This window comes from Dendropsophus ebraccatus, chromosome 5 (genome assembly GCF_027789765.1).
Source record: "Dendropsophus ebraccatus isolate aDenEbr1 chromosome 5, aDenEbr1.pat, whole genome shotgun sequence".
NCBI classification, from domain to species: domain Eukaryota; kingdom Metazoa; phylum Chordata; class Amphibia; order Anura; family Hylidae; genus Dendropsophus; species Dendropsophus ebraccatus.
In genome coordinates, this window is record NC_091458.1 from 82,321,021 (window position 1) to 82,333,128 (window position 12,108).

The 12,108-nt window shown below is 42.8% G+C and overlaps 1 protein-coding gene across 13 annotated transcripts in view; it reads right to left on the reverse strand.

Annotated features, from left to right (window-relative positions):
• MYCBP2 (MYC binding protein 2) overlaps positions 1–12,108 on the reverse strand; it is a 246,511-nt gene that overhangs the window by 57,687 nt on the left and 176,716 nt on the right. For 12 of the 13 annotated variants that reach the window (XM_069970649.1, XM_069970651.1, XM_069970660.1 and 9 more), the window contains 2 exons: positions 5,647–5,871; positions 4,895–5,027 (listed from right to left, as the gene is read on the reverse strand). In XM_069970649.1, coding sequence (XP_069826750.1) covers positions 4,895–5,027; positions 5,647–5,871 — 358 coding nt within the window. The remainder of the gene's footprint in view (positions 1–4,894; positions 5,028–5,646; positions 5,872–12,108) is intronic. The other variant, XM_069970658.1, reaches the window with a different exon arrangement.

The following is a 12,108-nucleotide window of genomic DNA, read 5'->3' on the forward strand; positions in this document are numbered from 1 at the left end:
TGACGTTCAATCGACTGAATTTACCACAGGTGACTCTGATCATGGCATAGAAACATCTCAAAGATGATCAAGTGAAAGTGAAGGCTCCAGAGCTAAATTTCAAGTGCTATAGCAAAGAATCCAAATACCAAAATTCTAGTTTTTAGGGTCTGAAGATTATACAAATACATTGTATGTTTGGCAGATACCTGATATCCATCTTTTTCTCCCTGGTGGTTTAGTTCACGTTTTATATTTATTTTGCCCTTACGATAATAGTTATCATGTCTCCATGCACTTCCTGGTGAGCCTGTGATAGGCTGTTTTTCCCTTTGGACAGCAGCCCCCTTAACCACCCATGGCCTGGTGCATACATTACAGAGTCCATGGTCCGACTTGATTTGTGTGTTCCCGGTGTCTGCACATCCCGCTCAACCAACCAGTGGCTGCAGCAGGGCAGCGCACTAATTGGCTGAGTGGGACGTCCAGACGCCAGGAGCCCCGGAAGAAACCCGGAGCGTGGACCTGGTCATGTATGCACTGGGCTGTGGGTGGTTAAGGGGGCTGCCTTTTACATGCTCGCAGCGGGATGACAATTCCACTGCAAGTATGTAATCTCATTGAAAGTTACAGTGAAGGGATCTGCAGCGGATTTTGCAGTGAAGCTGCAGTGTGAAATCCGCTGCGGCTACGTTATGTGTGCATAAAAAACCTGGGTGCATGAGCTAAGGAAAGTAAATGACAGGTAAGCATTCTCTATTTCTTTTCAAAATTAGCTGATTTACTAGCATCTCTATTCCTTTTTAAAACAGAGTAAGAAAAAGAGTCAAGTGGCAGCGCCTTGTGTAATGGTTGATGGTGAACAAAGTGGAGGCTCACCTTTATGCCCCTTGGACTTTGTGCATATTACCCACTGCGGGGTACTGGATACCGACGTAAGGAGGATTCCTGTTCATCCGTCAGGGCTGCAGGCTGGATGGGGCAATGTTAAACGGGACACTCCCTTGGTAGGGGCCCGTGTGGCAGAAATAACATTATAGAAAAAAAAAGTAACCCACTGGATCAGCGCTGCCCTTAGAGGCCAAGCAATCTCAAGTAAAATAAAAGGGTTTATGTAATTAAAGTAGAAATTTGATGCATTTCAAGAATAGTTCCTCAGAAAAAGTGCTAACAAAAAGCAGGATTGCAAGGAGACTGCTGAAATGGGAGAGAGGTTTAGTAGACTCCTGTAGTACTTTGAAGCTAAAAGCTCAAATAAAAACTTACCGTAGGCTACTAGGACACACATCATAAGTATTACAAAAGGTTGTCACCATGGTCACAAAACCTTTGTTTCATTGAATTGCAACGGTTGTTTACTGCCAAAGGATAAAATCTGCCTTCTGATAATCACATAGGTACATTGATCACAATGAGGCTGGTTTCACACTAGGGTTTGGAGAATATGAAGTTCAGGATTGTAGATGCTGGCCATCGTTAAAGGGGTTGCTTTAGAATAGATTCTTGGTCCAGTAAAAAAAATGCTTTTTATTGTTGGTGGATTGTGCCCCATAGGTGGGGCTTCATGGCCCCTGCTGAGCTTTGCCCCGCCCACATTGACACTTAAGACCCCGCCCCTCTGTGATGTCACCCAGGTGGCACAATCCACCAACAATAGAAAGCATTTTTCACTGCACCTAGCACCAAGAAATCTATTATAAAGTAAGGTATGAAAACTGCAGAATTTAGGCTTTACAGCTGTGTAGAGAAGTCCTCATACAGAAAGGGGGTGACCGTATCACTTTAAATTACATGCAAGCCCCCCCCCGTCCTGTAAAGCATTCTTCTAAAATGAGTGAAGAGAAAGTGAGTGCTGGGGGTAAGAATCTTCTGCTGTCCAGAAAACCTCCTTAATGACTTCTTTTTGCTATCGGTCCTGCTGTTTTTGAGTAAATTGATTAAAGGACAAGTGCCATGAAAACCTTTTTCCCAGTAATTGAAGCACATTACAAAGTTATATAACTCTGTAATGTGCTTCAATCACCTATCTGCCTCCCTTCCCTGTCTTTTCCCCCCTCCACCCCCCACCTGGAAGTGTCCTATCTCACACAGACCTGATTACTGTCGTCACCGTCACCAGGCAGCTCCTTCTTGTGAGGATGAGTCATCAGCAGGAGGGCTGCTCTAGGTCCCGTTACACCAGCCTTCCCCTCCCCTCCTTGTCAGGTGACTCTGCTTGCTCAGCTTATCTTCTCTAGTGACATGACTCCTTCACTGAGTCCACGGCAGCAGGAGAGAGGGTATGAGGGGAGGGGGAGAGAAGGTATGAGGGGAGGGAGAGCTGCCTAAGTGCCGGAGTCAGTCGGAGGGAAGATAAGCAAGTGAGATGTGACAAGTGATGGCTTGCAGTTGTTCAGCCAATGGGAGCTGAGCAAGCCTGTCACCTGACAAGGCAGGGGAGGGGGGAGGCTAGTGTAACAGGAGAAGGAGCTGAGAGAAGAGCTTGGTGACGGTGACGACAGTAATCAGGTCTGTGTGAGATAGGACACTTCCTGGTGGGGGGTGGAGGGGGGAAAAGGCAGGGAAGGGAGGCAGATAGGAGATTGAAGCATATTACAGAGTTATATAACTTTGTAATGTGCTTCAATTACTGGGAAAAAGTTTTTCATGGCACTTGTCCTTTAAGATTAAATATACTAATCAGCTCCTTAAGAGCACTGGGGGCATTCATGGGACAACAGCAAAAACATCAGGTACACAGCAGCAGGGTTTGCATGAACCTACTGATAGTTCCCCTTTAAGACAGATGTTTCTAACAGAGCACCAATGAAATGAGTTGTGTTGTTCCTCTGTTATTCTTACTAAAAATGTAGGACTAAATAGCCAACTGGTTGTTACCAGTTTGAGGTTTGCCCATACACAGACAGGCTCTGTCAGCTATGACTTGCCCACCTCTTAATAGTTCACATTACTAACTTCACCTACTGGATGCATTATCTTTAAAGGGAATCAGTCAGCTCCCGGGCACTACCTAAGGTGTTGACAGTGTGCTGTAGCTGGCAGTCCCCTAGTGAGCATGGTGCCTTTTTGGTAATTTTCTGTGCAGCGGATTATGTACAATCTTATGTCTCCTACTGTCACAGGGCAGTTGTTTGTGCCACACTTGTCATGCATTCTCCTCCCTCTTCATGAATAATCAATGCTGCCCGGCCTCCTGCTCGCTCAGCTGTTAAGATTGCAGATCAGTCCTCTGTAGGCAGGTTATGTCTGAAAGAATCTTTCCTCTGTAATGTGTTGGAGCTGTGGTCTAGGGGTAACTCACCTGTCTAGAGACCTGCCAGCAGTTCATTCTCTGGTTCAAATCCCTGATGGAAATGTAATAGATGTCGTTTTATTTCCCTCATTATTGTATGATTTTTAAGGTTATGTTCACACACAGTATTTTTGCTTAGTATTTTGGTCAGTATTTTGCAACCAAAACCAGAAGTAGATTGAAAACACAGAAAGGCTATGTTCACACACTGTTGAAATTGAGTGGATGGCTGCCATTTAATAGCAAATAATAACTTATTTTAAAACAACGTCCAATATTTGCCATTAAATGACGGCCATCTGCTCAATTTCAACAGTGTGAGAACATAGCCTTTCTGTGTTCTCAATCCACTCCTGGTTATGGTTGCAAAATACTGAGCAAAAATACTATGGTTCCCTTTAAGGCTATGTTCACACAATCAGCCAGTTTTGAGCTGATATGGTTCCCTTGAGCATTGTATGAAGCACCTGGAGCGGCCCCGGCATGTACCGGCCGCGGCCGCAGCAGGTGCTTTATAACAGAGAAAATGACTTTTATTCCTCGGCTCGTGACTAGATACGAGCAGTGAAGTAGTCATGGTGGGCGGCTCCCCGCTTGTATCTAGTCACTGCGCTCTGCCTGTCAGCGTGCTCAGAGGGGATGATTGACAGGCAGAGAGGTCCGTTATTGGCCTCTCTGCCTGTCAATCATCTCGCCGAGCGCGCTGACAGGCAGAGCGCAGTGACTAGATACGAGCGGGGAGCCGCCCACCATGACTACTTCCCCGCTCGTATCTAGTCACGAGCCGGGGAATAAAAGTCATTTTCTCCGTTATAAAGCCCCTGCTGTGGCCGCGGCCGGTACGTGCCGGGGCCGCTCCAGGTGCCTTATACAATGCTCAAGGGAACCATATCAGTTCAAACGGGCTGATTGGTTCCCTTTAAAAATTATACAATAATGAGAAGAAGAAAAAAAAAAAAAGACATCTATTTAATTTCCATCAGGGGATTCGAACCAGAGAATGAACTGCTGGCAGGTCTCTGGATAGGTGAGTTACCCCTAGACCACAGCTTTGACACATTAGGGAGGAAAGATTCTTTGAGAGATAAACTGCCTACAGAGGACTGATTGCAATCAGCTGACAGCTGAGTGAGCAGGAGGCCGGGCAGCATTGATTATTCATGAAGAGGGAGAAGGATGCATGACAAGTGTGGCACGAACAACTGCTCTGTGACAGTAGGAGACATACGATTGTACATAATCCGCTGCACGGAAAATTACCAAAAAGGCACCATGCTCACTAGGGGACTGCCAACTACAGCACACTGTCAGCACCTTAGGTAGTGCCCGGGAGCTGACGGATTCCCTTTAATAAATTCCACTATGTCTGTACTGTTAAGTGCTGTAAATATTTCTACTGTCATCTGATATTACTGCAGCTGAAGTACACACAATGCTTGAGCTAACACAGAGGTGTAAGGATGCTGGATGTCGCAGGTGACAACAAAAATGTTGAATGTGAGTTGAAAATGAGGCAAAATATTACTATATCAATTTATTTTATCCTAATCTGTGCAAGTCTGTCAGAATTTTATACTATATAAAACTTATCATAAAACAAATATCAAAAGGTTTTGAACTTGCCATCCTCATGACGGAGATATTGATTTCCACCAGCATCTCTAGCCAAGGACCAGGCCTCCCCTTCATCATTCTCACAGAATTCTACCATGCTGTTCTTGTCCAGCTGTACCCAAGTACCTTCTGAACTGACCACCTGGTACAGAAACAGAAACCACAAGATTCATGGAGTTCATGCAATTGCACAGCCTAATAAGATGAACAATAATAATTGCATGCTAAGGTGTTAGCAACCGTATAACATAAGCCTAGCATGACACAGATACAAAGCTATTAAGGAATATAGAAAAAATATTTGTGAGCATCAGTTTTTAAGGCAGTAGCATAACAGCCAACATAAAAATAATCCAGCAAGAAGGCAAGCTTGGCATATCCCAATTTAAACCACAGCATCCACATATTTCAGAGGTGGATAAAGGAACAGCATGACACACTACATCCTGGAGCAAAAATACAAACGCATAAATTTACACGATTCAAAAGCAACATTAAGAAAAAATTTGATGTTTCTTCCAATCACAGCAGGTGAAATAGGTAACTTGCTCCCATACCAAGTAATCAATCAATCAAGAACTGTATAGATTAGTTCTAATTCCAACAATTGAGTTTAGCGCATACTCCCAACTGTTCTAGCAAATTTGCAGACTTTTCACGAAATAAAAATCAAAATATGGGAAGAGTCTAGGGAATTAAATGGTACTTTGCTTTGGCATTTGCATGACAAAAGCAGTATCAGATAAGTCACAAGTCCATACCTCGCCGACAGCCTTGACTTTGTTTCCCAGTACTAACATTCCAATTGGGATACCTCTTAGGTTTGGGCAGCTTCTGATGTTATGACCGGACGGCCCAGTTTTCACTACCTTGTAGAATCCTGGCCCACCCCTAAGTACTGGGACTTCATGCTCTCCCATGGACATTTCTTGTGTACAGCACACATTAAAGTCTTTCAAGATATCCTCTGTATTTCCTAGCTGCTCCTGAAAAAGAAAACAAGGTAAAAAGTCATTTATTACACTGTCCGGAGTTAAGTCTGCAAAATTTAAGAGACACATTTTTAATAGATATGTAAAGATATATAAAGATTTTAATAGCTTAAAAGACGAAAAAAAAACAAAACACTTATTTAAACCTCCACTATAAACCGAAATCGGGTTTCTGACAGGCGTATGAAAACAACCTAACCTAGTTGTCCATGTTTTCTTGAAGGATTCTGGTTTTGTTCTGATTGAAAAATATAGGTTAAACTGGCTTAAAAGACGTACTCCAGTGGAAAATATATGCATCATCAAATCAGCTCAAAAAAAAAAAAAATGCTCCATTGTCAGCTGCAGTTCTTTTAAGTCTAAAGGTCCTCCTAGACCCCACAACTTCTTGGCAGTGGGCGGCCACAAATGAGTACTGATCAGTGAGTTTGCAGTGCCTTCACACGACAAGAGAAACTGAGCACCTGGGCTGCACAAACGAAAACTGTATAGTTTGTGCAGCCCTGGAAACTGACAGCACCAATATGTATATCTGTGTACTGTCAGTTTCCAGATCACAAGTAGTGTACACTTGCCATCCATGCTTCTTGTGACCCGGCATCTGGCTTTGGAAGTCCTTTGTCGCTTAGCTGAATCTCCAGGCCTCACCTCCTCAGATTGTCAATTCTGGAGAAGACAGCGTCCTTAAGTTACAGCAGCGTCCGAAGGACTGGAGAAGCCAGATGCCGGATCACAAGCAGCGTAGATGTACACTGCTTGTAAGCTTCAAACTGACAGCAAAGATATATATATCCCTGCTGTCAGTTTGCCTTTAACATTATCGGCCTTTCATCCACGCTTCTCAGCTGAGTGGTCACTTTTACACAGCCGATTTACGGGCACAGGAGCATTCATACCAATACCCCTGGCTGAAAATGGGTCTGTGTAAAAAAAAAAAAAAAGCCCTTAAAGGGAATCTGTCAACTGTAATTTACATTCCACACTGCTGACACAATTAGATAGCTGTTAGATCAGGGAGACACATGGTACCTCTCATATCTGTCAGTGCTTCCAGAATGTAGAAAATGCTTTTATTATATTAGTAAGAAGAGTCAAAGAGGCTTTCCTGAGCTCCTGAAGTGCAGTAAGCTGTAACACCTCCTTACTCCCCCTCCCATACCTGACCCTGCTTGGGACTCAGCTTCCATGTGTCAATCAAACAGAGGCTTGAAGTAGATCAGGAGCTTGGAGAAGCCTGTTTGACTCTATTTACTATAGAATAAAAGCATTTCTCAACATCCTGGAAGCACAGACAGATATATGAAAGGTACCACATATCACCATGACCTAACAGCTACGTAACAGTGTCAGCAATTTGGAACATGAATTACAGCTGACAGATTCCCTTTAAAGTTATATTGTCAATATATACATGTATAACACTTGTCTGTCTTCTTTCTGCTCTAAAATGGTTTAATTTTATCGGTGGACAGTGGCACCTAGATGAGGCTTTACGGCAGTTTGGCTCCATCTCCCAGGGGGTTAGAGTGTCTAACTGCCGTAAAGCCTCATCTTGGTGCCACTGTTCACTGTTTTTTTAGCCAAAGCCAGGAATGGACTATAAACAGGGAATAGGTCAAAGACTGATTTCTCCTCTTTTCAAATCCACTCCTGGCTTTGGCTTAAACAAAGCTGTCAGATAATCTGTTGGTGTAATAGGACCCTAACAGTTCTCTCTGCTGCCACCTTTGTCTGTGTCAGGAGCTGTCCAGGGGAGGAGCAAAGCCCCCTTTTTTTGCTGCTCTGTACAGTTCCTGATATGGACTAAGGTGGCAGCAGGGAGCACTGTATTATACTGGAAAGAACTTTACAATTTTGTCCACTTATTCAAGAAAGTTGATAACACTCGCCCAGTATAGCAAATAGATACTTTATACCAACATAAAGAGAAGGGTATAACTGGTGCATTACACAGAATAAGCAATGACTGTTTTGCAAATACTTGTTTCTTCAGATTCACAACCGCTTACATATTTAGGGTATAAACCCACACACCGTATACACAGCGTATTTACTGCTGCGATACGCAGCGAATACGCAGCAAAAACGCAACAAATACGCAACAAAAACGCAGCAGATTAGATCTAAATAACTGAACTCAGCATTAAATCTTCACCATCAAACTGCTGCGTATTTGCTGCGTATTTGTTGCGTATTTGTTGCGTATTTGCTGCGTATACGGTGTGTGGGTTTGTACCCTTAAAGCGACTCAGTATCCAGCAACCCACTCCACCAAACTGCTAGCACCAACTGGGGGTGTTCCTAATGAGGAGGGTGGGAAGGATACAGCGCTGCAGATTAAGAGATAATTTTTTGTTCTAACCAAGGCACTGGGCACATTTTTAAAAAGACACAAAATCGGTAAGCATTTACTCTCATCAAATGGATGGTATACTAGCGGTTAGGTGCACCCGTTACACCCTGCTCTTGATTTTGGACTAAAGCAGGGAACCTCCAGCTGTTGACAAACTACAACTCCCATCATGCCTGAACAGTTAAAGCTTTGCTTTGGCTGTCCAGGCATGATGGGAAATCTAATATTGCAACAGCTGAAGGGCTGAAGGTTTCCCATCCCTGGACTAAAGTATCCGTTAGCTATACTGGGTGAGTGCAGCTATCAACGTTCTTAAGTAAGGGGACATTACAAAGTTCTTATAACAACAGTGCACCTCCCATTAGTGTTGCCTCCAGTGGATGTTTTGTTATGCATGTATCCAGATATAAGGATTGCTGAAGCCACAAGTTCCATTGCTCTACTATATGAAAAACAATACAATTTTCCCTGAGGCATACAGCACCTGAGAAAACTGAAATTCTGGAGTACCCCTTTAAGGTTGGACACTGTATAAGATGCAGACAGACTATCAGCAGGTTATTCCCAGAGAGCTGCTGATATGCCGCAGTAGCTGTGTATCTCAGTAGTATATTGGAGTTAGTTTAACCCCTCTCCTGCTAGGCATTGTGTGTAAAATCGCTAAATGCCCTTATGCAAATTACTAGCATAAGAGCATTTAGGGCATTGCTCGGGGCCAGAGAGCATCGCCATGCCACGCCCAGCCCGCCCACTATGCATATTCATAACTGCATAGTGGGCTCTATACCCGGCGACTGCGCAGGGAAGCAGTCCCGTCGGACTGAATCTCCCGGGCCGGCGCCGAACCTCCTGGAGGTTCCTCAGGATGTAAGTATAAGATAGATCTATACTTACGTCTTAAGAAACCTCCGGGAGGATCAGCAGCGACCCAGGGGATTCAGTCCGGCGGGACTGCTTCCCTGCGCAGTCGCCGGGTATAGAGCCCACTATGCAGTTATGAATGAATATGCATAGTGGGCGGGACAGGAGGGGGCGGGGTGGGTGCATCGCAGCGATGCTCTCCAGCCCCGAGCAACGCCCTAAATGCACTTATGCTAGTAATTTGCATAAGAGCATGTAGCGATTTTAGAAACAATGCGGGGGAGGACAGGGGTTAAACTAACTGCAATATACTACTGAGGGGCACAGCTACTGCGGCATATCAGCAGGTTCTCTGGAAGGAACCTGCTGATAGTGCCGCTTTAAATAAATCAGAGACATACACATGGACAAGTCTTCATAACATTGTGCAGAATAACTAGATTGTGGACAACAATTCTGATAATGCTATAATAGCTGTATACATTATTAACCTGTGTTATCTGACAAGTAGATACACAGATTAAAACCAGAGTTTCTAGGTTTAATTCCCTTATTTGGGGAGGTTAAATATAATGGAAGATTAAAGAGATAGTATTGTCACCTACTAATGTTCAAACACATTTCTTTAATTATAGGTATAAAGGCATGTAAATTCTATCCTTTTTGTTATTTGTTTTAACATTCTTTTATGTATACACAAAACAAAAATAAATAATATTATGGAATGCTGCAAATGGTTTTAGTGTATCATCTAATTATGTAATCATTATGTGTGCTCTACCAACACCCAAGCATGCAGCAGTATTTAGCACAACTGAGGCTGCTGGAACAATTAGAACTTATACAACCAAGGCATATCATACACACTGTCTGATTTTAGACAGATTGATAAATCTTGGGCAGGTTGTTTTTGAACAGATAGCAACCACAGCCCAGATTTAATTTCTCACAATGAACTGTGATTGGCTGCCACCTCTCAGAGACCAAAATGTGTCTGATTTCTGCCTCAGACAAACTGGTCTAGGCCATTATGTGGCGCACCACTACATCAAAAATGCTAGCATGGCACAATATTTTCACCTGAAAATGGCATTGTTTAACAAAAGTTAATACATCCTCAACTTTTAATTCCCTGGCATTCTGGCCCCCCTAGTTCATAGTCTTCCATTGGTCTGCTTATATTGGTGAAGCAAAAACATAGAAGAGTTGGTCAGCGCCCGGAGAAATGGTAGAAGCTTCTTATAGTAGAGGTAACCGAGCACGAAGGTATTTCCCCTGGATAGCGGGGCATATACAGTAAAGAAGAAGCCAGATTCCTTCAGCTCACGTTAAAAAATAATTCTTTTTATTTCCAAATTCATTAAAACAGTAGCCGACGCGTTTCGGACCTAACCAGGTCCTTAATCATGGCATCTAAACAATAATATTACAGACAAACATGATGTTAGTGTATGTACATACAAGGTGGTTAAAAAACTTTACATAACATAACATAACATAACAAGAGATTAGTAACAAGAGACCTAGTTGTCTAGGTCTCTTGTTACTAATCTCTTGTTATGTTATGTAAAGTTTTTTAACCACCTTGTATGTACATACACTAACATCATGTTTGTCTGTAATATTATTGTTTAGATGCCATGATTAAGGACCTGGTTAGGTCCGAAACGCGTCGGCTACTGTTTTAATGAATTTGGAAAAAGAATTATTTTTTAACGGGAGCTGAAGGAATCTGGCTTCTTCTTTACTGCTTATATTGGTGGAACTGACCAACACGTGTTGATGCCAGCCTGCAACAGTTTCTGCGGTCATGTGTCATATCTACAGAGATCACTGCCAAATCCACAATCTGGCTTATCACAGATCCAGCTAATATAAGGGAATTGGGAGAGCACTAGCTTTCCATAAATTATGCCATTTGCAGTTAAAGTTAGGATTGAATAAAACCTGAGTGTGTTGTAGAGGCATGTCTGAAAGCGAGTAATCTCTGACAAAGAATTACACTACTATAAAAAGGCTTTAGAGTTTATGGGCAGTGGGGAAAGCACTTTTTTTATGCTTTCGTGGCCAGATCCAGTGTCCAATTAGGCCACCTCTGTAAACATTTACTCCCTGTGACATAACCATGTCCAATTTTTCTACCTGGGTGCGTTGTTTACCTTGTGCTGTCCTTCATTCTAGGGTCCTGTAGGGGCGATCAGGTTCCAACCAGGCATAGATGGATATTTCCACTACTGGAAAACATCTAAGTTCTAGTTTCCACAAACATATTCAGTGACTAATTACATATAAAGGCTTGTGGAAAAGCTTGACAAAATTAATGTTTATACACAGTGGTTGTCTTTAACATTTAGTTATATCATGGCGATTTTGTGGGCTCAGAAGCAGAGTCTGCGCAATAGACATCCCAGGAGCCAGCTCTCAACCACAATGCTAACCGCTGCATCTATTGGGAGGAAAGGCTGTTTCTACAGCGTGTGAATATAGCCTTAAAATGAGAAATGTTTAGACAGAATTTATCGTTTGAAAAAATAGTTATTGCGATCGTTTTAAGATCTAATCACACATAGGGTGAATCATCGAAAGACTGTTTACACTAAGCGATCTGAGAATTTTCAGTGAACGACCAACGACGATTGGAGAACCGGTTGAAAGATCACAAACCATTTATCGTTCGTCGCTTGATTGTTCGCTGTGTTTACACAAGCCGATTATTGCTCAAATGTGATTGTTATCGCGCAAATTCAAACGAAAATCGCTCTGTGTAAACGCACCATTAGCACCACTCACGCACCAATGCCTTCAAGCACGTCTTTTTCTTGTGAAGCAAATCACATCAGCTTTGCAGACAGATACTAGACAGGTGCACAATGATGGCCATTTCACGCTAACAGTGCTAAGTTGGTTCGGCTCAATCAATTATTTTAAAGAAATAAAGTCGTCCTTAAAAGGTATCAATGGTTTATTGCTGATATTTTCTTTACAATATTATATGGACATTCTTGCTGCATTTTAGT